Below are 27976 nucleotides of genomic sequence, written 5' to 3' on the forward strand. Positions count from 1 at the left end.
ACCGTGATCAGTTTGAAACACCCGCTTTTTTCTTTCCCTGTTTTCTCTCTACTTCTCGATTCTGTCCTTGTTTGGGCATCCGTGGGGGCGTGGAGGGGGGGGCGGGCAACATCTTAGGACCAGCGGCGTTGGTGGCTCATCTCCATGGGGATAACTCCAGCAGTAGGATCCCAGCAGGGAGATAAAGCAGGATAAAAATGAGAACTAGAATTTCATTCCCCTCAAAGTCGAACGACCCACTTGCATAACTCCTTTCTGGGACACTCGCTCGCGTCTCAGCACAGCAGGAAGGGCCAGGAGAGCGCGCAACTCAGCTTCCGAGCCTTGCGGCGGAGGCCGGCGGGTTGGCTCACACTGACGCAGGACACCGTCCTCGGGAACCCGGCTAGGGGTCGGAACAAGCCACCCGAGCCAGCCCTGTTGCTGCGGGGGCCACGCGGGAGAGACTTGACACAAGCCACTGTTTGTTTTCAAAGAAGGAGGGTACTTACCCGAAATGTGCATTCCCGTGGCGGTTCAGGGCCCTCCGCTTAAAGCGAAGCTCCACCAGAAATTGCCAAGTGAATTTGGTAGATTTGGGACCATAAGTTGGAAAACAAGATATGAAAGTATGCTCCAATCAATCTTTACTATTCAATGAGGACACCTATTTTGGGTAAGAAATGCAGGGCAAATTAATGAAAAGTTGGCATGGGGGGAAGGGTTGGAGGACAAAAGAGGAAGGAGGTTAGATGGACATTCAGTTTCCACTCGAAATGTCCCATTGTGGGATACAATTTGTGCCGAATATTAGAGTATGAGGTCGATTGTGCGTGCCAAACATGATCTAAACATGAAAAAGACAACAGGTACATTTATCAGGTAGGTACTCGCCAAATCCCTCCAGGGAAGGGGCAGGGCCACACAGTGTTCAAGAACATGGGGCCTAGTGCTGGACAGGCTGGGTTTGAAACCGGTCTCGGCCACCAGCTATCTGTGTGACCTTGGAAAGTTACTTAGCTTTTCTGTGCTTCGGTTTCCTCTTTTGTACCATGGGGATGATGATGATAACGATCATGATTGCACCTGTCTCATAGGAGTGTTTTGAGGACTAAATGATTTAATATATGTAAAAGGCTTAGAATGGGATGTGGTACATAGTAAGTTCTATGTATATGAATATACATTATACTGATAAGCTCCTTCTCTAACATGTTTGAAATTTGTTATAACTAAACAAGGTTAATTTTCAGGGCTACTTCTTCAGAGTCTGTTTCTTTTTAGGTGCTCTGCCAGCCAATTGGTAGCTACCACTAAATACATTTTAAGATGTAGATACAATAATAAATGTGCACAAAGATTATGCATGGATATGCATTGGAGAATAGCTTATAATAAAGAACAGTGGAAATAAGCTAAATTCTAACCAGAGGGGACTAAGTAAACTATAGAACATCCAAACAATCTTGTTCTAAGCAGCCAAAAAAAAAAAAAAAGGCTGTAGAGGGGCTCCTACCTGGCTCGGTCAGTAGAGCCTGCCATTCTAAATCTTGGGATCGAGAGTTAGAACCCCATGTTGAGCCTGGAGTCTACTTACAAAAATGTTTTGTAGAAATATTAGAAATATAATAATGTGAATTTATTATATAGAACAGAGGTTGGTAAACTGTGGTATAAAGGCTCAGCCCACTGTCCATTTTTGTACAGCCCAAGAGCTAATATGACTTTTACATTTTTTATCAGTTGAAAAAAATCAAAAGAAGAAGAATATGTCATGACATGTGAAAATTATATGAAATTCAAACTCAGTGTCCACTGAGTTTAATAGGAACCCAGCCATACTCACTCTTTTATGGCTGCTTTCGTCCCACAAAGGTAGTGTGGAGGAGTTCCACCAGAAACCATAAGCCCAGTAATGGCTAAAATAGTTACTTTCTAGTTCTTTACTCTTGTCCCCTGATACAGAGTATACTTTTGTGCTAGGCATTGTTATAAGTGGTTTAGATATATTAAGCCATTGAATCCCCGTAATGGACCCTATGAAGAAATAGTTACTACTGTCATCACCATTTTATAGATGGGAAACTGAGGACACAGAGAGGCGGAGCCGTCTGCTCCAGGTCACACAGCCACAGAGCTGATCCAGGACGTGAACCAGGCAATTCTAGTTCCAGAGCTTGCACCTTTGTCCACTAGCTACAAGTTTCTGCTACCTTCTCTTTCTAGCTACACTGCTTCCCACGGAAAGATGTTAAGTAGAAAAAGGCAAGTTACAAGAGTGTGTAGAATATTAGAAACCATCCATGATGATAAGCTCTAAAATGTGTACCTTCCTTACCTCAGAGTGGTGAGGTTGTAAATGATTTTTCTTTTTTTTCTCCTTTCTTCCCTTCCTTCCTTCCTTTCCCCTTCTTCCAACTCCTCCCACTCCTCCTCCTGCTTCTCCTTCTGTTAAATTTTCTACAATGATTACATGTTACTTTTATAGTAATTTTAAAACATATTTATTAAAACAGTAGAGCCCAGGTTCTGGCTTTTGCAGATGGGAAGGCCAGACTCCAGAGATATGGTTACGGAGTCAGCAGTTATAGGACACACTCATTCCTTACCTAGCAGAATAAGATGCCTGTAAGGCCTATAAATCATATAAAGATTGTATATTTTTATGAAAAGAGTAGTGGAGTCAAAATCCTAAGACTTGAGAACTGGCATTTGATAGAGTCTGTGTTTTCTCTGAGTCTGCGTTTCATAGAAAGAGGAGACTGAACTAAACCTAAAAGCCTCACTATAATGCATCTTAGGATTAAAACATAATTTTATATGTAAGTTTCTTATCACTGACATATGAATAATAGCTCTATAAAATTTAAAATGAGAATTCTAGGAGCGCCTGGGTGGCTCAGTTGTTAAGCGTCTGCCTTTGGCTCAGGTCATGATCCCAGGGTCCTGGGGTCGAGCCCCACGTCGGGCTCCCTGCTCTGCGGGAAGCCTGCTTCTCCCTCTCCCACTCCCCCTGCTTGTGTTCCCTCTCTCACTGTCTCTCTCTCTGTCAAAAAATAAATAAAATCTTAAAAAAAATTAAAAATAAAATTTAAAAAAACCTCTGGCTCACGTAGCTTAAATTGACATAATTATTTCTACCTTTCTCTATGGGCACCCTAGACTGCTTTTACTATTTGGACAAAGCCTCAATGAGATTTCAAAGTTCAGATAGAATAAGTTTTGTGAAAATGAAACAAGACCTCAGGGAGTCACTGGTTTTAAAAATATGTAGCATTATCTTTCATATCTATATCTGCCCATGGTTGACATCAGTGTAGATTATCTTATTTTATGGAGACGATAGCTGCTTCTGGAATGGTCTCAAGGCAGACAGTTCTGATCAAACATGGATTGTTAAACAATGATTTAATTAGACTTTTTCTATACCTAAGTTCCTCTCATTAAATGTTTCATCAAATTTTTCATTGACCAGTTTCACAACCAACCTCATTGACTTTTTAAATTTCTTTTCCTTTTTTAAAAAAATTAATAAAAGGGGTCACCTGGGTGACTCCATTGGTTAAGCATCCAACCCTTGGTTTCGTCTGAGGTCATGATCTCAGGGTGGTGAGATCCAGCCCCGTGTCGGGCTCTGCACTGAGCATGGTGTCCGCTTGAGGATTCTTTCCCCCTCCTTCTCCCTCACCTTCTGCTCTTCTCCCCACTGGCATGCGCATGTTCTCTCTCTCTCTCAAATAAATAAACAAAATCTTTTTAAAATTTTTAAAAGATTAAATATTAATTAAAAAACATTAAAAAATTAATAGGCTTTGTTTTGTTAGAGCAGTTTTAGGTTTGCCGATGATTGAACAGATGGTATAGAAAGTTTCTATATACCCCTCTCTCCCTGGCTCACAGTTTCTCCTGTATTAAGATCTTGCATTAGCGTGATACATTTGTCACAATGGAGAACCGATATTGATACATTATTATTAACAAATTTACATTAGGGTTCAGCATTGTATTGTATAGTCCTATGGGTTTTGCCAAATGTATAATGTTGTGTATCCTCCTGTGACACAATAAGAAATATAAATTTGGTGTTTTTTTCCTAGTTCCTGACACACAGCTTCTAAAACCTTTATAATTTCCTGGGTGATGGGGTGCTAGGGGCATCTTTTTTTCTAATACTTAGTGTTTGACCCTCAATTCCTGACATGACACTCCTAAAGCCTTTGTGATTTCCTGTGTGATGGGGATGATAGGAGCATCGTACACAGAGCTCCTAGTCCCCTTGGAATTTCCTGGGTGAGAAGAACATTTTTTGCTCTAATGAGATGACTCTGGGTGGGCTCCTGGATAGTTTCTGGATGGGGCCTGGTCACCAGAAAGATCCAAGTCATGATTAGAAACTTGGAACTTCCAGCCCCACCCTCCATCTACTGGGGAGGGGAGAGGGGCTGGAGACTGAATGAATAATTGATCTTGCCTACATGATGAAGTCTCCATAAAAATCCCTAAACTAAGGGGTTCGGAGAGCTTCCAGGTTGGTGAGCACATCCATATACTGGGAAGGTGGCACACCCCAATTCCACAGGGACAGAAGCTCCTGCATTCAGGAACCTTATGGACCTTGCCCTGTGTACCTCCTTATCTGGCTGTTCATTTGTATCCTTCATTATATCCTTTATAACATACCAGTAAATGTGTTTTCCTGTGTTCCGTGAATCATTATAGCAAATTATCAAACCTGAGGACAAGGTGGGGGAACCCCAATTTATAGCCAAGTCAGACAGAAGTGTGACCCTGGGGACCCACTACTTGTGATTGGCCTCTGAAGTAAAGAGATACTCTTGTGGAACTGAGACCTAACTTGCGGGGTCTGCATGAACTCTGGGTAGTTAGTGTCAGAATGGAATTGTAGGACACCCATTTGGTGTCTGGAGAGTTGGAGAACTGGTTACTGTGGGAACTCTCCCCACCCCCCACTCCATTTGGTGTCTAGTGTAGTGAGGAGAGGAAATAGAGTTTTCCTTTAGTAATGTCATGTACCCACTATTATAGTATCATACCAAATAGTTTAACTGCCCTAAAAAATCCCTTGTGTTCCATCTATTCATCTCTCTTTCCTCCCCTCCCTAACTCCTGGCAACCATGGATATTTTTTACTGTCTCCATATTTTGCCTTTTCCAAACTTGTCATATAATTGGCATCATATAGAATATTGACTTTTCAGACTGGCTTCTTTCACTAAGATGTATGCACTTAAGTTTCCTCAATTTTTTTTTTTTTGAGTCTTAATAGCTCACTTTTAAAGTCACTGAATAATATTCCATAAGATGGATGTACCGCAGTTTGTTTATCCATTCACCATTTTGTGAACATCTTGTTTTTTTCCAGTGTGTGGCAATTATGAATAAATCTGCTATAAACATTTGTATGCAGGTTGGGAAAATACCAAGGACTGCAATTGTTAGATTGCGTAGTAAGACTATGCTAGTTTGGTAAGAAACTGCCAAACTGCCTTCCAAAATGGCTGTACCATTTTCCATTCCCACAAACAATGAGTGAGAGTTTCTATTATTTCACATTCTTGCTAGCATTTGGTATTATCAAATTTTTTTTAAGTCATTTTAATGGGTATTTTGCTTTTTAAACTGACTCAGTTGGTTAATTTATTCAAAATAACTAAACAGGTTATGCACTGAACAGGTATTTATATCTTGGCTAAATAAAAAATGAGAAACATCTCAAAGCAAAGGGATGTGATCTTTCATATTACTGTTGTGTCCCAAAGCCCACAGTCTTAAAAAAAATAGTTAAAACAGTGTCTATCTAAACAATATCTATTTCTAAATTCATGGAGAAGCTCCATAAAAAATGTTGGCTTACCATTGATTCATTTAAAAATGAGATTGTACCAAAGGATAAAACTCCTAAATGAAAAGTGACCCAGAACTTTAAGAGGACAGTGAATTATGAAGGCAGTCAAAGGAGTAGGGGGAGGGTTTGGAATTAGCAGATCGATTTGAACCATGGTTTTATATTTAAAAAGCTGGGTGAATTCCAATCATTTATTAATCTTTTCTGAGCTTCAATTACTTGTCTATAAAACCAGGATAATAATTCGTAGTTGACAGGATTATCTTAACATTTAGACACCATGTTTTTAAAAAATATCTGGCATCAAGTTTTTGGTACGTTAATTTTTTCTATCCCCCTTACAGTGCTCTGCCCATGGTATGTAATCAATAAAAATTATTAGAATTTCAATCATCAAAATTCCCTAGTCTGTTGAACCAGCCTATGAACACTTGAAATAGCTAAGAGGTAGTTTTATTTTTTTTATGTATTTGCCCATTTTAAATAGATGGACTCTAGCAGACACAAGACTGGTGTTTCAAACAAAATTTGTAAATTGTAAGACTTTGGCACATGCTAAAATTTCCAGTGGTTTGGGGTTTCCCTGGAGTAGCCAGAAATGAGATACTGGCTTCAAAAGCAAACTCATGAAATATGCAGTAGTATAGATTCTAAAAACCGGGCACTTGGCAGAGCTAATTTACAGTAATTTACCATCTAGGGGTTGGCAGAAGCATGCATACAGTGACTATTATGTCAAAAACTGATAGAGGCCTGATATTCCTTCTGTCTATTCTTCCTCATGTAGCTTTCATTCTAAAACAGAAGAGTTGCATTTGTGAATTATTTGTTTTAAATATTGACAGCAACAAAGACCCTAGATGAAGCATGTAATAGGATTTCCTCATCTTTTAGGAAGTTATTTCAAAGAGAATGAATTTATTATAAGGAGCTAAGCATAACAGAATTATGGTTTTTTTAAAAATGTGAAAAGGTGGGGCGCCTGGGTGGCTCAGGTGGTTAAGCGACTGCCTTCAGCTCAGGTCATAATCCTGGAGTCTGGGGATCGAGTCCCACATCAGGCTCCCTGCTCAGCAGGGAGTCTGCTTCTCCCTCTGACCCTCCTCCCTCTCGTGCTCTCTGTCTCTCATTCTCTCTCTCAAATAAATAAATAAAATCTTAAAAAAAAATTTTTTTAAAAATGTGAAAAGATGATCAGAGAAGTAACTCTGAATTCACAATCAATTCCCTAAGACCCCTCAAACTGGGGCCCTGGTTGGCTCCTCAAAACAAAACTGGATCCTAAGCCCAAGCAGGTACCCCCAGAAAAGCAGGTTCAAAAGTTTGGCTCCAACCACTGTGATGACCTCTCTTGTGTTTTGTCCTTTCCCTTTTGGGACTTTCTAGAAATTCACAGACCCTCGAACCCTGTCTACGAATCCCCAGTTAAGCACCTCTATTTTTAGAGAAGAGAAATGCAACAACCCCGAGGAAGACAATTTCAAAGGTACTATTTTTTTTTGTAGTGTGTAAATAACTTCTTTATATGAGGCATTTGATGGTTATAAGGGAAAAGTTGTGAATGATAGGAAAATAACTTTTGGCAATTCTTGGTAACATGTCGTCTATGGTATAGATAAGATTTTGATGGACAGTGAAGCCATGGGGTGATTTGTAATCTGTATCTGGAGAAAGCAGAACTTCATAGAGTTTCTACTGAGCAGAATCATTCTGTTATGTAATTAATCCTCAAAAAGGGCTGGTCTTGGAGGTAAATGTGAGGTCTGATAATAGCCAGCTCGGTAATTGACATCAGCTAGAAACAAAAACCCAGAGCAACACATTATAAAGATGGAATAATAAAATAAAGTTGGGAATAATGACACTGCCATCAGGCATTAATTGATGTGCAAAAGCACTCAGAGTTCTCAGGAGAAAAGAATTATTTAAATGCAAATTATTATTATTACTACTACTTAAATTGTTGTAATAAATTCATGAAAATAAGACACCTCCTGAGCTTAATGCATATATAAAACCTAATAAAATATGTATGAGCCTGCCACCAGAAGTTTTATCATTTGGCATAAAAACTGGTAAACAAGATGAAATATTTTTTTAGTCCAAATCACAGGTATTCGGTACAATCTAGAACCACACAAAACGGTTGATGGTATTTGGTTTGAAAACCACCGAGACTGTCACACCCTTTCCTAGGAGAACAAGGTCGTGATGTGACAAGGTATGGATTTTAGAGTCATTGAGTCTCTAAAGTCTGGGAAGAATAGAAATACTTTGGGAAAGCGTATGTTCGGACAGAACACCAGTTTGGCTTCCATGCCATGTACAAAACTCTTCGTACTCAGTTGTATTGCCCACCACAACTTAGGGATTTCTTAGTATTTTTTACATCAACTACATCAAGTTATCTGAAGAGAAGTGTAATGAATATATTATAAGCTCAGAAAATGGCATCTAAAAGCAACAAAGCATTCCAAAGTGAGTCGGGAAATCTCACAGATGACTTCATGTGACTGTTTTAATGAATAAATAAAACTTCAGTACCTAGAAAATGTATGTTGAATAGCAAAAAAATCTAGTAGAAAATATTGCTATTAATGACCATCATAAGATGAAACCATTAAAAATGCCTTGGCATTTAGTACTTACATTATTAATGGTTTATGTATTGGTGTGTGATTCCCACATGTTTCAAAGTGAAATTACAGAAATGTGATTCTCCCGAGCAGTTAGTCTCTAACTCTGTTATGGCTCTTATCACTTGCTAGCTTTTGCATATTTATGTACAAGTCTATTTCTCCTTTTAGGTGGTAAGTTTCTGGGGGGTAGGAAGTGTGTTTGAATTATCTTTCATATCTCCATGGTACTTAGCATGTGATTTGCATATATTTGGAACTCAGTAAATATTAGTTGATGGAATAATCGAGTGCATTTGTTTCAAGTACTATTATTCTCCAATAGAAGAAATGCTAAATATTTTAAAATTTGTTTAACAGCTTAAGTTATTATGAATGGGGAAAATGACAGAAGAAATATATACCAACATGTTAATAGAAGTCAGGTTGGAGTAGTGGAATTATTGTCTTTATTATTTACTTTATTCCAACTTACTTATAATATGATCACATTATTTTTCTAATAAAAGGAATAAATAACAACAAAATGATACTTAATGTTCTACTAGATTAGATCACTTTATTGAATTATGGTGACCTCTCCATCAGCTCACTCCCCTGCCCAGCCTCATCCCTCCCACCAACTCTCCTCCCTCTTCCCATCTAGCTGATTTGTGATGAACAGGAACAAGTTGGAAAAGATAGGTTTGGAAGGAGGAGAAGAGATGATGGTTTAAGCCTGAGATGTATTCATTCATTCATTCATTTAGAAACATTGAGTGGTCTGATGGTGAGAAATGCCTGGGGTCAGGGTGCAATGGAGGAAGAAGGCAGAGACCTCAATGTCAGAGGCATGGGCGGGACCAGCCACACTCTTGGGGCCATCAGCCCAGCACCCCAGAGACCAAGGGGCCAAGCAACATTGCAGTCCATCCAGGGAGGACTCAGAGGACAGAGAGAGGCCAAAACACCGCTCCTGCTTTTCCATGAGGCCCTTAAACTTGCCTCTGCACCAAGAGCAAGGAGAGAAGCAGAAAGACTGACAGAATTATTTAAAATCACTGTTTAAAAGGGGAAGAAACTACTTTTAAGTGTCAGGATCAAGTATTTTCTGCCACCACAGGGAAGAGGGTATAAGAACAGGATGAGATCAATAACAGGTTCTAAAAAGGTGTGTTTTGCACATGTCTGACCACTGTTTTCCCATTTCATATCTCCTGCACATTTTATTCCTTTTTCTCAAAAATAAATTTAATGAGTACTTAATGGTTTTTGCACAGTAAAAATATAATTAGAATAAAAGTATGGAATCTGGCTTTAGGTGAGGTTAGACACTCTACAAACTATATTTCTGAGAAACATGAAATACAAAAGCTGTTATATTATTTATCATTTAAAATAGAATTACTCTCAGGGGACACAATAATCCATCGCAAGTTTCCAACACAAAGAGGCATTAAGCTAAATCAGCTTGCAGATTTTCAAACCCAGAGAATGATCTTGGAACCTGAAAATTAATAACTGTGCATTCTGGACAAGTGTTGCTTAAACTCAGTTCAACAATATCAGTAAGAAAAATGTGGCTTTGAAGTCACTTAAAGATAGAATAGTTCTGTATCATGCAGAAAAAAAAAAGATATGTAGAAAAAAATGATATTATTACAGGCCTTTAATTTTATTCCATGAGAAAACTACCGATGGCACTGCACGATCGAAGTCCAATTGGGAGGGGGAATCAGTGTTAAAATTCAGATATGGATTCAAGAACAGATGCAATTACTTTCCTTAGACTCAACAAATATTTACAAAGCAGCTACCATGTGCCAGGCACTGTTCCCAAACAGATATAGACTAGTAGGGGAGTTTGAAAAGAAATTCCTTTTCTCAGAAAAATATTGTGCTCATATATTGGCTAAACTTTGATCTCAGATGAACCAATTTCTATCCCATAGTAATACCCTGTTCTTCACAAATGTCCACTTACACTGCACCAAAGATATCTTTTGTATCTTGGAACCAATCCCCCCTCCCTCCTCCCCCCTCCCCTCTAAAACCCTGTTTGTTTCTCAGAGTCCATAGTCTCTCATGGTTCATCTCTCCCTCCAATTCCCCCCCTCATTTTTCCCTTCCTTCTCCTAATGTCCTCCATGCTATTCCTTATGTTCCACAAATAGGTGAAACCATATGATAATTGACTTTCTCTGCTTGACTTATTTCACTTAGCATAATCTCCTCCAGTTTTAGTTCCCTTCAAGTTACTCAGCACCATGGTCTGTGTAGCAGGCAAAACGCAAGCACACTGGCTGATTTGGAAGAACTGGCTTAAGTTGAGTGTCACCACTTACTGTGATTCAGCCTCTCTAACCTTTATCCATAAAGTGGGATCTTTCAAGAAAAAAGTAAATGAAATAATATGTGGGCATGCTTTTTAAACTATAAAGTATTAAATAGATGTAAGATATTGTTTTGTAATTCTATAATTTGGAAGATAATTTTATATTTAGTAAGAGTGGTAATCACAAGTTAGATGACTCAAAGCATCTCATGTTATATCAAGTGGGGCTACAATCCTACTATAAAAGTATGTAAAAACAAATAGTTTTGGAATCCTATAAATAAAATAAAATTATATTTATTAAGATCACTAAGGCTTGAATTGAAATAGAGTAAAGGGAAAAATGATAGTTCAAGACACAAATGATCAGTTCTTCAGGGGGAAAAAAGTTCCCTGTCAATCTTTAATAGCTAGCAGGTTTTAAAACTAGTCAAATTTAGCATAATAATAAAACTTCAAATTATGTTGAAACCATGCTGATGTTACATGCAAATGTACAATCCAGCATTAAAATGATGTTAACACTCATAGTGAGATGACTAAGTGCTAAAGTAATATTTCAGTCTTGCAACATCTTTTCATTATTGTTAAGATTTTTGAACTTGAAATAATACACAGTTCTATCAAATTGAACTTATATTTTATTATAATAAGTCTATATGATACTGCTATTTATTCGTATTTTTATTGATATGGAGGTATTAAATTTTGGTAGAAGGAAGAAAAATAAAGGAATTGGCCCACTGATGGCCCACAGTTTAGTAAGCTGTCATTTGCTAAAAAATAATATTAATTTGGGAACACCATTTCTGAAGGTTAATTTCTTCTATAACCATGTGTCATATAGCAATGTGGAACCCAGTTAGTGCAATCCAATGCCACATGTATATTTATGTCCTTGGTTAAACCAGGAGTTTCAAGTACATGATGTATAATGTATTGCTCTTATAATTTGTATTGTCTGCTTAGTATGCCTCTCTTATGGCTCTTGCCAGCTAGGTTGGGGGATTTCACTTAGTAACTGCTCTGTCAAATCAATTCTGTCCTTCTGCTTCCGTGCAATGCAACAAAATGACATCCAAAGCTTATCCAGATGAGCAGAGAGCAACTGAATTGCCTTCTGCTCCTTTGCTGAAGGGGAGAGAAAATTCCTCAACCCGTAAGTGCTGAGAGAGCATCATGCTATTCTTTATGGTGGATTAATTTCAGCACCATGAGTTCCTAGAGGTGCAGAGTCCAGGGCAAATCATACTGGTGCTTTGTATGGAGGTCAAATCAAGTTCAAAGGACGAGCTCCTGAGGGGAATGGGAAGCCTCCAGATTTCCAATTGCAGTGAAGGCTGTGCAAATGGGGCCGGCAGCCTCTAGGAACTTGCCTAGGTGACCGGGGTGAGTGTTTATGGGCTCATTTTAAGCCACTTCTTTTTCCCCTCAGGCTGCTTCTCAGGATCATTCCTGACCACAAAATTCAGGACAGAAAATTACAATCACCCCAATTCTTTTAAGTCACAGGGATAACTCTTGACTAGGATCAGCTTCATGGGCAGGCAAAGGGCCTCAGGCTTACAAAAGCCATGCATTTGGTTCAGTGCTCTACTTTCTCCGTCTTAAAATTCTTTATACTTTCTGAACAAGGTGCTTTACTTATTTATGCATATACAGATCTTGTGTACAAAGCCATAAAGCATTTTTAACACAAGAAAACAACCAGTTCCTCATCTTATTGCCCTTTTTACCAGTGATAAATGAATCAAAGGGATTTAGGGCTGGAAACAATTAGGCTGAGATGAAAATGAGCCCAATTTTTAATAGAAATTAAATTTTAAGGGCACTGTAATATTGTGCTTCAGGGGTACTTTTTATTTGGAATCTGTGATTTCTTCTTTCTGTCTCGATCAGAGTATTTTGAGAGAACAAAATGTGGTTTGCTGGACATTTCAAGCCAAACATACAGGGTATGTACATAGAGGTTAGTAGAGGGATTTTGGTATTTTGTTATTGTTGTTGAAGTGAGAACACCTGGGTGCAAACCAAGGTGTTGGATAATCGTGTATCTGTTCTACTGAGGAGGGCTGGTGCTAGCCCTACCAAGTGTGAAGATGGTGAGGTTCAACTCCGTACCTCCTCTTTCAATATCCCTTTAGCCTGTTCTGTTTGTACTCCTTCCCCTTCATCCTAAAAATGGTTAGATTTCTGGAAAAATTGTACGTAAATTCTTCTGCTCCCTCTGCCAACATGATTTAAACCAAAAATCTACATCCCATTTCTATGTGGTTTGTTCTCAGTTGATTTTCATGGTTAGAAGCTCTCCGATAAATAACACCTGTGACATTATTAGCTGGTACCAACTTAAGGTGTGGATTCTCCTTAGGATGCTGTGTGCTTTAATACTGGAAGGCCTTCAGTTGTACCGAGCAGAGTGCTGCCATTGTGTCTGCTTGTGTCATGGATGCCCACGATAGCCATGTGGGGCTGGGAGATAACCCCTCCAACTATTCCTCTAGTTCACGCTGAACTTGATGAGTTCAATAGCTCATCCAGACTAATGATCAGACCTTGTCACACTGTCCCACTTACAGCAGATGCTAATGTACAGAAAGATAATGTACCTTCCATAACCCCAAAACTTCTTCCCCCACCCTTCTTGCTCACTTGGCTTCCTGGTCACTGAGAAACAGAAGTAATTACGAGAGAAAGTCCACGAGCTCCCAGTACATCTCTCATTTGCCAGCAACTGCGCTCCCTCGTGCTTTCTGCCCACCCTCCTTCCTCATGACTGATTGTCCGTGTTCCTGCTTAAGGTCACTGGATGCCATCCTCACTCACCTGCTCAAGGGCATCCCTCCAGCAATTCACCCCTCTCTTGTGGCTCATTTCCATCAGCATACAAATATGCCATTCTTTCTCTTACCTTACATACAACAATGGAAAACATCTTCTCTCTTGACCCCACTTCCTGCTCAGGCTACTGTTCATTTCTATTTCCCTTCACATCAAAACTCCTTGAAAAGCTTACTTGTACTTGCTTTTCCAATTTCTTGCCTTTCATTTCCCCTCAGCCTACTTTAGTCAAGTGTTTGTTCCCAATCACTGCACTAAAACTGTTCCTGTCATGTTCACCAGTGACCTCCATGCTGCTCAACCCCATGGTTTATTCTCAGACTTCACAGCACCTGACCTGTTGGCCACATTTGAGACAGCTCATCACTCCTTTCTCCTTGAACACTTTCTTCACTTGGCTTCCAGGACATGACGCTTCTGGTTTTCTTCCTACCTCACTAGTTGCTCCTTCTCTTGTCCTTTGCTGACTCTTCTCCATCTCCCTGTCCCCTTAACAATGAAGTGCTCCAAGGAAAGGTCCTCCCAACAATTTTTCTTCTGAATCTACATTTACTGCATGTAGTTAAGTCTCATGGCTTTAAATATTATCCGTAGGCGACATACTCTCAAATCTTTCTCTCTAGCCCAGACCTTTCTCTTGAACTCTAGACGCATCCAACCATTTATTCTACTTGTGTCTGGTAGGCATCTCACACTTAACCCTGATCCTGCCTTCCAAGTCCACTCTTGTTCCCCTCCCCCACCAGTCCATTCTCACTGGGCTGGCCAGTGTGATTCTCTTGAATTTATTAAATAAGGTAGATCACACCACCCTTCTATTTAAAATTCCCCGGTGGCTTCTGGTCACTCTCAGAATAAAAGTTGAAGTCCTCACCATGACTTATTAGGCCCCACCCGATCTGCCCCAAATTCTCTTTGCCTTCTCTCACCAGTGCTCATTCTGTTGTAGCCGTGCTGCCTTCTCTCTGTTCCTGTGCATGTCTACAGGCCTTCTCATTTGCTTTTCTCTCTACTCCCCCAGATTCCTCATTCCCCAGGTGTCTGCATGGATTGTTCCTTTGCTTCCCTCAGTCTCTGTTCAACATTACCTTCTCATTCAGGCCTTCTTTGACCATTCTATTAAAATGACAATGCCCCATCCTACCCACTGTCCCTAATTTCTCTCTCTCCATGGTGACACTCTTTCCAACTCCAGGTTTTTCTGTTTTATTTTATTATCGGCCTCTCTCACCCCAGAATGTAAGTGCTATGAGGGATGGAATCTGTTACCTGGTGTATCGCTAGTGCTCAGGTCAGCACCTGGAGCCACAGTAGGAGCTCAATACATATTTGTTAAATGCATGATGATTTATCTTTCTTTTTTAGGGATCAGATGGAGGATCTGTTAGCTCTTCTTTGCAACGTCGAAGGGACTCCCACGTTTGTGTGGTGAGTAGAGCTTTGGCTATGAGTCCCTTGCTGTCCAGTCAGACCATTCACACTTGCCCTTTTGGCTAACCATGTGAGACTGAAATACTGTGCAACGCTTTTACTATTTGTTCTTGGGTATTCTTTTTACTCTGTAATTAGTATGCATCTTTGTCTTCCACAAAATGCCTCTTTTCGAATGTTATTGAAAGACTGAGCTGATAAATTATTTGTTGTTAGCCTTCAAGATGGACATATTATCATCTCTTGCATGTATTCTACTGTCTCGTCATATTAAATACCTTCACATTTAAAATAAATAATCGCTGCCCACCATAATAATCCACCTTGCTTTCATCAGAGGTTGTGGCAAAAAGTGACTTCTGGGAACACTGATGTGGACAGTCACAACCCACTCTCATGCTGAGAGTACTTTCTGGCTGCTTCTTGAGAAGCAAAGCCTAACTCAATAGGGCAAGATAGCAGATTTGAATAAATCTGAGGAAATATTTGAGAACACAAAATTTCATTCTCCCAGTTCTGACACAGAAAAGGAGAAATTGCCCACAGTTCATTCTCCGCCTCCCCACTTGTTCCAATAAGAAGTACAGAGAAATTTGTAAACTTTATTCATGATGCAGAAGTTGAGATGAGTAAAACAGCTGACGGTGGCATCTTGCCTGTTTGATTTGTAAAAATGTTAGTGAGCACGATTTTCTGTGTTTCATTTGGGGAATGATGAAGAGGGTCTTTTCTATAATTATAAAACTTCTGACTTCGATGTCATTTATCACAATACCTCCTGGAATTCCGGAAATGTTCTGTCAGGGGTGATTTGCGTATTTTTGGACTTGACATTTGATAGAAGTTGGGTAACCGAATATCATAGTGATATGTTTTTCCTGTATATACTCTGTCATTCAAGGCATAGAGTTTATCTGCAATGTCACTGCCAATTAAAACTGAAAACAGGCGGGAGATGTAACGATGCTGAGCGAAGAGCAAATACAATTTCTTTCTCCTCCAAGACACATATCGACAATCAGTTTCTGCTGTGAGGGTTACCTAAAAAAAAAAAATATATATATATATATATATAAGGCCACATAAAAAAACAGATTAGGAAGCAAGAAAAATTCTGCCTTTTTTTTTTTTTTTTGGCCCCAATTTTAAATGAATTTTACTTGCTGCTTTCTTAGGTTAAAAAAGCTCACTGACTCACAATATATTGTAAAAACGGGGAGAAACTACAAAATGTCTTGCTACATATATAATTTATAACATGAACAATCACAACATTGTGCCCATTTCCAATTTCTCTCTTTTCAAAATCTGGGTATCTATATTTTACCTTTTACTGAAGTGAGAGCTACTTTACTAAAAATAATAAAGTTGGCTAATGTTAGAGAAGTAGTTCCAAGTCAGTCCCGAAGACTACAGACATTTAACTCTAATTGTTTCTGTAGCACAAAATAGAATTTATTTACCTATTCTGCATACGTATATGAATTTGTATTTGCATACACACATGAATGTTACATGTATGAATTGTAGGAAAACAAAATACCATAATAGAATCCACTGAAGTGATTATCTTTCGAAATTATCAGACACAGCAGCAGAGTAGTGACAGGAAGTTTAGCATTTTTTTTTTTGCTAGAAAACAACTAAAATCTATTAGCATTTTAAATTTTAGGAATTCCTCATTTTGTAATAAGGGCAGACTTTTAAATTCTTGGTGTTTTTCTCCACCATGTCAGTGGCAGTGTTTAGTTTATAGTCAAATCTCAATTAATTATATTTTAATCTCCATATATGCAGCTAAGCAAAGGAAAATTTAAGAGCATCTATCATGGACTCCTTTCTGTCATATACAAGGCCCATCCCTTTTCTTGTCGCTGGACCTACACAGTGACAGTAATCAGCAAGAGTCAAACAGGGCTGCGAAGTCACACATGCTGCAAAGTACATTCCAAAGTTGAATATAAATTATTGCTCTGTCATCTGCTGTTTTGTTTGCTTATTTTTATTTTTATTTTATTTTTTATTATAATATATATTTTTAATTAACATAAAATGTATTATTTGTTCCAGGAGTACAGGTCTGTGATTCATCAGTCTTACACAATTCACAGTGCTCACCATAGCCTGTTTTTAAACAAACGTCTGTCTGCTTGGAAGAGGTGGTGTTCACTCTGTGGTCTAGTTACCCCTTACCTGAAAAATGCCTTCCTCTGTGGGTCTCAGTGAGTCCCATTCCGGAGAGTCCAGGAACTGGAAGGGGAAAATGTAATGCAGAAATTCGCCATCAACCGTCACTCTGATCCTACCCAAAACAAAGAACATCATTCATGAGAGAAGGAGAAAGCAAGCCCATAATTGGAGGCAAGGGGGAGGGAGCAGTATTTCAGATCTCCGGTGGTCTTTATGGCTTTTAAAATTTTGTAGCATGAAATATTAAATTCACGCATTACAGTAAGTGACAAAATCTCCTCTAAGATTCATGTACTGATGTTCCTCACACAGTTAGGATTCTGGAATATTGGGTGAAATTCATCAGACGATGCATCAAGGTATACATTGATGGTATGTGCCCATTTGTGTGTATATATTATACTTGAAGACAAAGTTCCAATGCACGCAGTTGGATTTTAAATTAAGTAGGAAAACACTGAAGAACATAAAGGAGTGGCACTGTAAATACCTCTGTAGACTAATATTTAAACTTTTTAAAGGCATGAATAATCACACTATTGTTTCCATTAAAGTTTCCCCAAACTTCCTGTTTTCAAACTTTATATACATACAAAGATAGATATAAAAATCATATATGGTGAACCCCCTGCTTCTAGCAAGTGGGCAATTCTAGAATTTACTGAAGAAAATTGATCATTATAAAACTTAAATGTTCTCTATTACTTAAAAGAATGCCCTATCACAGTCTATTTAAAGTACTTTGCATGCCAACATAAGTATTCTATTAATTCAAGCTGGCATCATCGTCTTCTTGACTCTCAGTGATTAGCCTGGAAACAAATAGCATATCCAGACAAACCCATTTGTACATTTGATTTCTAAGAAGAAATATTAAGGCTCTCGATTATATCCTGCTTCAGGTAAATAACAGCATGTACTCTAAACGCCTATGTCCATGACTCACGTACATGTCAAGGGGTTTCTCATGCCTCACGGTGCTAAAAACCGCCCAGGACTGTGCTATGCTGAGATGGAAAAGTGTAGCAGAAAGAAACACCAGCTAGTAACTAATACAAAGGAAATAACTAATATAGAGCAAGCACCAAGAGTACAAACCTTCCCGAAACAAGCAGGGAGAGTTTATCAATGGAGGTTTTCCCCTGCATGGCATAACAGTGTTCCTTTTCCAAAGTAACCACTTCAGAGCTCAGAGCAATTGTTCTGAAGACGGGCAAAGAGGTCCCCAGAGGCTGGAAAAGGGAGCTGTACAATAGCTGGAATTCTCGGGAAAAAGTTATGCTGCGAACTTGATATGCAATGTGAACAAATTGCATGAAGCAGATGACAAACAGTACAAAATTCCAGGAATATATGTCAGCTGCACAGACATCTACCCAAGCCCAGACAGCAGAGCAGAGAAAACCCAACCCCAGCAAACTGAAGACGTAAAGGAGCCCGAAGAATCCACTGCCGCCCATGAAACCTACTACAAATAAAATACTGGCAAGATGATAAATGGCTCCTTCGGCCTCTTGCTTCCAGGTGATACAGACTGGGTGTTCATCTATCAGGTTCTTCCATAGACTTGAATTTCTCTCCATGGCTGTACTTCTGTCTGGTTCACTTTTCAGTTGACATTCGATGATATTGGAGCAAGTAATTAAGTCCTTTGCTTTTCCATCCTCAGAGTTTCACTATGTCTTTATAAAACCAGAGACAGCCCGGACACTGGGGTTGTAGTGATTAAGGGTTTTGTGTGTATAGATCTTGAAAAACTAAAAATCCCATGCTAGCTTCTTTAAGTACATCTGGGCTCCTGATTCAGATCTAGTCCACAAATATTTTGTGGTTTCCTGGACAAGAAAAAAAAGAAGGATCTAATTAAAGAAGGAAAATTGAGAGGTATATTTAAATGAATCACCAGCATTACTATTCAAGTTGATATGCTATTTTCTATGAAGTTAGAATATTTTTTAAAATTTTATCTTGACATAATTATATATTTGCATTAGTTATAAGGAATAATACAGCGAGGGCACAAATGCTGTTAAGTTTCTAGGATAGAAGATGTCTATTTTTAGGGTTATGCTTAATAATAATAATAAATTATTTACCGAAATTTTAGCATTTGTTAGAATTAGCTAACTACATATTCTGCTAGAAAGCTAGGTGCTATCATCAACTCATCTTCATAACAATAGCTTGGTGTACCTCAGAATCTCTTGGGACAGTGACTAAAAATGCAGATTCATAAGCTGTGTGCAGACATACTGAGTCAGAATCTCTGAGGATGGGGTCGGGCCTATGTGTTGGGTGTCTTGACAATACCCCCCAAGATTCTGAGACACCAGTCCATGGCCTTTCATGGCCCACCCTCTGGGAGATACTGTTTGACAGTGCTATTCACTCTTACAGATGAAAAATTCGAGGCTTAGAGAGGCCAGCTAATTTATCCCTGGTCACACAGTGGTCGGGGTAGAGCAGAACTTCTGCAGGGAAGCCTCTATGCTGGCTCCAATCATGTGGCTTCTCAGGAAAGAGATTTTAAATTAGGCACTCTAAGGAGCCCTAATAAAACAATAAACATGAGAAACACATACTTAGGAGTCAGATTTTAAAAGCACAGAGTAGACTATGAGTATGTTTCATGAATTAGATCAAAATTATTTGAGAAATATAAATTCAGATCTACCTTACTGTATTAGAGGCTATTTCAAGTTAAATCTGTACCCATATAACTAAACAAATAATATTAAAATTCCTGCTACTTACACATTTATTTACCAGATGGTCAAAAAATGTTACCGATTTGTTCCTCTGCACATATATTCTCTACCCTTTGAGCCATATGGTAAAAATGCTAATGTGTGATCTGAGTCAGGAGAGATTTAACCAGGATGATAGAGCTGTAGGATATATATCATTTATCCCCAGGTTTCTTAACAAGAAATAGTTTCAATGTGAAGCATTCATTGGATTGGATTTTTAAACCATAACAACATTCAGAAGGCTTGAACTTAACTGCTATATTTAGTGTTTTTATTTTTGAGATAGATCATTTCCAGAACACCTGTTAATAAAATATCGGGTATCACAGATCTTGTCTCATAGAAAAAAAAAAAATACACACAGAGAAGTGAAAATGACTTAGCTGAAGTAAAAAAGGGAACAGTATAATCACCAACAGAATTAGAAATGGAAATAAAGGAGCCACTGTTGTTGGAGTTCCTGATTCTTCATCCTGGATAGTGATTCCTTCCTCAGCAAGTAAGGACTTTAAGAGCATCAGCAGGTGAATCATTAAAAAAAGAAAACAAAAAACAAAAAACAAACCACAGACCTATAACTTATATTGCTATTTGTACTTAAGCTACTTTCAAATGTACTTTAAACATCCCATGCCCCCTAAATCCTGCCTCCCCCCATCGCTCATGTGAGATGATGCGATTCGGGGCAGACCAGCACCCCGAACGTGTTTACTTTCTCCTCTTTAAATGCAACACAAAATTACATACTACTGGATATTCACAACAAAGAAAAAAAAATTTTTTTTAATACAATGAGTAGTGAGAACTGCAGAATACCAGACTGCAAATGTCAGTCTCCCTGCTGTTTTACTTTTAAAACTAGGGTATTTTAAATTAATCAGTTCCTCAGGATACCTAACACAGCCACTAAAGTCAATATTAAAAAGCGCTGCTGCCAGAGCTCTGAACTTTGGTTTGACCTTCCTTAAAAATTTATAATCCTCAACAGAATGTTAAAATGATGCTAATAGAGAACGGCCGTGTAAAACCTTGTGGCAATGCAGAAGGCAGCTTCTGGGAATCTTGTCCCCTGACGATCCGGACTTGGGGGATAGGTTGGGCCACCTGCATTCCAGGAGGGTGACCCATCGTGATCATCAGAAGAACTGCGCTTCCAGCCCTTTCTGGCGGCTTCTGTTTCAAGAAGCTACTACCAAATCATTTTCCTATCCTTCATGCTGTAGGCACTCCACACAGCAACACAGAGTGCTGACTTGCCCTGATTAAATTACTCCACACCCAGCCTTTCTGCCCTCGGTGTGTTTTTATTCAGTCACCAAAGCAGATGTATTTTATTAGAAGAGAAAGAACTGACAGGGGCAGGTGACAGGCATGAGTGTTCCTCTGATATGGGCCAGCAGCACTCCACGACTGAACATGATTCATCAACCAGCTGCCTGCTTGAAAAGCCTGGAGGCCTTAAGTCATGTTTTTGGGTAAATAAATGTTGAGATGCCAAAGTGGCACGATGGATTTCTTTGGCAGGAAAGCACATCTTCCCCGCCAGAGAAATTAGCACACGGAGATACAAATGATGGAGACAAAATTAAGTGCAAATAAACACAATAATTCCCAGTTCCCCCCTTTTTACTTACCTTAGGCTGTGAGACCCTGAGTTATAGAGGAATGAGGACATTTAAAGACAGGTACAAGGATGCTCCGTGAAATAGGATGGAGACTTGGGACCAACTGATTAAGACTAGCTCAGAAATGGCATTTATCTGTTCACAGCCTGAACGTTTATTATCTCATCGCGTCACACTTGTTGCCACGAGGGAGGCAGAATCTAAATTATCATGCTCTGCTTACCAATGAGAAAAGCAGGGCACAAGATCGGCTAAGTAACTGGCTTGAGGTAAGTGAGGCAGAAGTCCCAGGTAGGAGTCCCTGTCCGCTCAGCGCCATCCCTCACCAGCAGGCAGGGCCCCTTTTCAAGGCTGTGAATCGGATATGAACGTGTTGGGAGACAGTGGGATATTCTGTCAGGACCGGTTTGCCAGGAAAATAATCATCCTAACACTGAATATTTAAGATCTGCCATAATGCTTACCGTCGAGCCAGGGAAATAGACCTAGAAAGCCACTCATGAAATAATTTGCTGTATTATTATTCAACACTGACTGACTTCCTCTCCTAGCTCCTGAAACTCTTACGGGGCAAAGACAACTGTTTTTGTATTTCTGGCACTCACGGAACGTTGATTGACCACACTGGTATCCAGGTACAAGCATTCTGCCTTCTCCAGGCCTACTCTATCCAATTTAATGGATGTTCTGACATCTTCCGTCACCCAGGGGAAAAGAGGTAGGGAATATCCCAACATCCAAGGCATTTCGGTACAAAATCACTAAGGAGGTGGGACACTGCTTATTTAAATGTCTGGCACAGCTCCAAATTCATAGGGGAATCCTTTTGTCTTCATAGAAATTGAGCTCCTTAAGAGCAGCTGAATTTTAATCTGATTAAAAAACAACAACTCTTGTAGCTTGTGGCACTGCGTTAGTTTTGGTTGCTAGGCAACCCAGGAGATAAAAATTCCATCAATATTCTACTCATTAATTGGAATAGGTCCTAACTTTGGTATGTGTTCCATATGCAAAATAATCATTTACTTAAAGCTGGTTTCTCTACTTATCCTCAAGGAGGTACACTTACTCAGGACCTACATGCCAGGCGTATTCAAGAATTATCTCACTTAACCTTCACAACAACCCCATCGAGAAGGTACTATATCTCCATCTTACAGATGAGAAAATTGAAACCCAGAGAAGGTAAGTAAATTGTTCAAGGTCGCATTGCTAATCTTGGGACTAACATTCCACCCAGTCCTGCCTGATTCTGAAGCTCAGACTAAATCATATTTATTATTCTGCTTCCCACAGTACCAGGATTTAGAAAATGTAGGCATTCATTTCCTCCTTGCTACTTAGATGAACTCAGGCATGTTTATTCATCAGTCAAGCGGAGGTAATATCACCTACTCTGTCCACTCTAAAGGGTGCTACAAGACTCAAATGAGGAAATCTATATTAAAACTTCTTGGCAAATTTAAAAATAATATAGAGATAGCATCGCTGTACTTGTTGCTTGTATTTTACAGAGCTGAGCCTTTTGGAGAATTTAGTTTTTAAAAGCGTTCTTTCACCCAGAGGATTACAATTGAATACAGAAATGCAAATGTTACTTTTGGTGGCTACCCAACTTTAAATTTTAAATTCTAAATTTACTCATTCCTGCAGGGGTGATCTCTGTTGTTCTTCTCTGTGTCCCGACCTCCTATGGCTGATTGGGGTACCCCTATAACCAACCCACCCTTGAGTCTTTACTTTCCAATGGCCAAGAAGCCAGTCTCTGGAAGACAACAATACTCTTCTGCCTCAGATAAGTGTTCAGTGCTTCTCAGCAGGGATCCTCAAATCACTGATGTTAAGTGTCACCCGGGTGGCTTGTTAGAATGTATCTTCCCTGGGCCCATCCCAGAATTACTGGGCCAGGAAGGGACCCAGGAAGATGCCCTTCTAATAAGCTCCCAGTTGATTTCTTACGCACATTGAAGTTTGAGTGCCATTATTTTATGTTGTTCCTGCATGATTTCTGAATTATCCTTGTTTGTTTGCAGGACCTCAGCTTTGTTCCTTCCTGGCTGACCACTGGCTGTCCTTCTATGCAGATTACTCTTGTGCTTTTGATCCCTCACTGTCTGCCCAGGACGGTAGTGCTGGTGTTAACGCTCCATTCTGTGTCTATTGGTTCAGTTCACCCTGTTACTTAAAAGAAAGGTTCTAGTCTTAGCCGTGCCCCTAAATAGCTGTGTGATTTTAATCTTACTAGACCTGTTTCCTCATTGGTAAAATGGAAGTGTTGGACAAAACAATGTGAGGTCCTTTTGGCTCTAAAATAACACGACCCTATGTGTGATAAGGAATAGAAGACTTTTCCTAGCATGGGTTAAAATACAGAGTTGAGTAGTGGAACTGAATTACTGCAGGTCTTAACACCAAGTTTATGATCGAGGCCCCACTCTAGAGACCACTTATTTAATTACTTATGGACTGTGGCGGGGCCCAGGCACTGGAATGTTCTGACATGTAACAAGGGTTAAGAACTATTAGGGGGTGAGGTTGAGAGACACCAGAACAGTCTGTAGGGTAAAGGATCTAATTTTAATTCTTACTTTGAAGGAGCTGGAAAGGCACATTTTTGCCTTGTGTGTTCTCATTCCCATGCTTTGCTCAGGTGGGGAGGCATTTTCCTTCCTTGCCACTCATCATTCCAAGAGGGCTCAAGGCTTGTGGATATTCTGCAGCAGCCTTTCCTCAACAGGGTGGCCTGAATTTGCACCTTCTAGTTCTGAATTTTTATGGCCTTTATTATCTGTCAACATGGCTTCCATCATATATTATGTTATATTGACCATAAAAATAATACACATGTAATATGTAATATGTATTATATATAGTCATTGGTCATATATATTTAGTCATATAAATGTCAGCTTTATTAGTTGGTTATTTTACATATGTGTATATGGAAACATATATGGAATTCCCCTCTGTCTAGAACACAGTGAGTCTTCAATAAATGTTCAATGACTGATAAGGATAACAATGCTCAGGTATAAATGCAGTGTTCAGAATAGTTTTGGAACAAGTAAGAAGCCTAAGTGAGATGTGACTAATACCTGAATCAATGATTTAGATGTTGGACTAGAAAGAAAGGAAAGCATATATTATACTATGAGGAAGAAGTGAAAGGAAGAAGTGTCTCTATTGAGACAGAGGAACAAAGAAAGGTTGAAGACCCTTTGGAATTTTAAGAGATCCCAAAGTTTGGAAAGAAATCAGAGGAAAGGGGAACACAGTTTTATCCTCAATTAACCTAATACTCTTGGTCTAGCAACAGAGTTCACAGCAGAAGATAAGGGGCAAGACAGAGGGATCTTTAATAGTTACTATTACACAGGACAATACTGAAGAAAGCCTGGAGTTGGCGAGATTAGCTAGAAAGTGAGTGCAGAGAGAATGAGAGTTGAAGTTTAATGCCCATGATCCAAGGCCTTAGATAGAACTCTAGAGTTGTGCTGTCCAATATGGTAGCCATTAGCCACATGTGCCTGGTCTGAATTGAGATGTGTTATACACATGGATTTCAAAGACTTAGCACAAAGATAGAGTATGTCATTAATAACTTTTATGTTGACTATATGTTGAAATGATTATGTTTTAGAGATATTGGGTTAAATGAGACATTAAAGTTAATTTTGCCCATGTCTTATTTTTTAATGTTGCTACTAAAAAATTTAAAATTATGTATGTGGCTTGCATTATATTTCTCTTGGACAGTGCTAGTCTAGAGCCTCTCAAGTAACAGAGAAAGGAAATGAAAAAGACTTGGCATGACACTGTGCAAACAGTGCATATGTATAATGTATAAGTGTATAAATATGGGAGAATTATCTAAGATTAAGAACAGAGAGTTGATATAAATGTAAATGATATTGGCTACAATATTCATATGCTACAATCATCAGATGTTATCTGTGGCGTAGATGTCGCCATCTGGTTTCTGCCTACATAGGTGGCCAACCCCACTATAGCTCTTGGCCTCTTCATCCTACCAAGGAAGTCACTACTTTTTCCTTTTGCCTTAGGAGAATTACACTTTCCCAAGCAACTATATCACATTGTTTCATTTTCTCGTTTCATCTTCTGATGATACTTCATGGAATACATTGGAAATCCCAGACAGATAATCTCATAAATTTTGTAGTGGAGATTGAATTATGGCCTTCTGGATTCCAAAGGGTCTATACCAGCCTTTGTTTTCATATAATATATGAGTTTCTTCATGCACCATTAGGCTTCTGGGCTGGAATATGCCTTTGACCTTCCATACCAATGAGAGCTTGGCTTCTCTTGAGACTTGAGAAAATTAGAGAACATGCCTATAGCCCATGCTGGACTTCTCTGATTCTCAGGTCTTCGCTAAAGTCCATTTGATTACCTGCAGCTGTGTCTGATTTCTCACTTTATCACATAAGCAGAATTGTAAGATGGTCCCCAGGATTCCTGTCTCATTGGTGCACACATGCAATAATCCTCTCTCCTTGAGTGTGGCAGACCTATGAATGGGATGGGACAGATACTCTCTTGATTAGGTAACATTATATGACAAATGGTGCTGGAATAATCACCTGTGATTATTAAGCTATATAAGATTGCAGGACTGGAGAGGGATTGAAAATTGGAGAGTCGTGTTCCTCCTGGCCTGGAAGAGAGCAAGTAATGGCCAGCAAGTAATGGCCAGCGGTCTCTGGGAGCTGAAAGAAGTCCTCAACTAACAGTTACCAAGATAATGGGAATGTCAGTCCTAAAACCGCAAGGAGGTGAATTCCTCCAACCACCTGAAAATCTTGGAAGAGGTCCTTGGACTCCAAATGGGGAGTGCAGTGAGGCTGACACCTGGATAGCAGGCTCTCAACACCCAAGGCAGAGGATCCAGCTCAGCTGTGCCTGGACTCCTGACCCACAAAAACTATGCAATGATGGATTTGTGGTGTTTTCAGCCACTAGCCTGTGGTACTGTTACAAAGCAGCAGGAAACTAATACACACAATTATGAGTACTTACTATACGTGAGACTTTAATAATCTACATTTTATGATGGAGTTGGAAAACAGATCTATGGAGAAGAAGACACTCAATCTTTGCTAGATTTAAATCAGGAAAACCAGTTAAGAACAGTAATACTTTTGAAGAATAGTATTTGGAAAACAAGACACTAAGAGAGGCCCTGGGAATTACATGTAAATTCACTAAGGTTACCAGCAACTTATTACAGGTTCTCCTTCAGTGGAGTCAGACAGCCCCAACACTGTTAAGCATTTGGACACATGGGCAATTTCCAGAATAATTATGTCATCCATATACAATCTCCAAAATGCCTGGAATACCAAGTTTCCTTGGGTGGGACTTCCTGCTTAGTTCTTTGTAAAACTGAGCCATATGTATAGGGCAAATACTTGGTATCTCAGACACATCTAGAGATTAACACTCAAAGACAGACTACAGAAACTCAAATAGCTCTGTAAATCTTCTAGTTGTGGGACTCCACCACATTCAGATGAGTTGAGCAATGGGAAATTAACGCAAAGCTAGTCACCATCTTCTTGAACCTCATTTACTACTATTACGGCTACTACCAGCATCTAACATTTACTGAGCACTTACTATGTGCCAGGCATGATTCTAAGACTCTTAAAATATTAAGTCATTTAATCCTCACAACTTTTTGAAATATATAGTTCTATTGTCCCTATTTTACAGATGAGAAAACTGAGGTATAGGGAAGTTAGGTTGCCTAAGGATACACAAATGATAGAGCCCAGAATCACTCCCAGGCAGACAGATGCAAATAATAACACACTGCTTCATGTACAGTTTGAATCTAAATATCTGGACTTACTGGAACAAATCAACAACATTCTTGTTTTCTCCCTTCAGCTCTAGATTCAATGAATTTAAATGTCTTCTTAAGAAATTACAACTTTTTGAGCAACACAGGGTTAGGAAGGTGGGTCCCGTCTTGAATCACTCAGTGTCCTATAATTCTTCATTTGATGAAACAGCAGTAAACCTCTCCTTCTCAACCATGTCATTTGATTGCTTTTAATAAACAATCCCCATGCTCTGCTCCAAGTTCTCCTTAAACTGGAAATGGTTAAAAGCACAAGCAGACTTTTGAGCAGCTGCTCTCATGTCATGCCTTAAGTCCACCAGAGATTCATGCTGAAAAATGCAAGACAAGCTGGACCCATGGATCCATTAAACAGTCTTTTCTTGATATGAATCAAAGGTAGACACCTTCACTTCCTTTTCCTCCAAGTGACTTATATGCAGCAAATGAACTCACCTTTCTATGTTTATTTAGT

The 27976-nt window shown here is 39.2% G+C and overlaps 1 protein-coding gene and 1 long non-coding RNA gene across 2 annotated transcripts; one reads left to right on the forward strand and one right to left on the reverse strand.

Moving 5' to 3' along the window:
* Nucleotides 1–94: 94 nt before the first annotated feature.
* Nucleotides 95–27976, forward strand: LOC123836292 (uncharacterized). Its single transcript, XR_010413713.1, has 6 exons — nt 95–655; nt 7232–7331; nt 15002–15064; nt 17138–22350; nt 22689–22817; nt 23286–27976. It is a non-coding gene; the product is annotated as an uncharacterized LOC123836292 (long non-coding RNA).
* On the reverse strand, nt 15656–18840 carry POPDC3 (popeye domain containing 3). Its single transcript, XM_045865240.2, has 3 exons — nt 18356–18840; nt 17261–17369; nt 15656–16108 (listed from the first exon to the last, which is right to left on the reverse strand). Exons 1-3 carry the CDS (start codon nt 18838–18840, stop codon nt 15827–15829), a joined length of 876 nt encoding a protein of 291 aa, XP_045721196.1. The 3' UTR covers nt 15656–15826.

Source organism: Mirounga angustirostris, unplaced genomic scaffold (genome assembly GCF_029215605.1).
Source record: "Mirounga angustirostris isolate CCGP_5_RB_7025 unplaced genomic scaffold, mMirAng1.0.hap1 SCAF_8, whole genome shotgun sequence".
NCBI lineage: Eukaryota > Metazoa > Chordata > Mammalia > Carnivora > Phocidae > Mirounga > Mirounga angustirostris.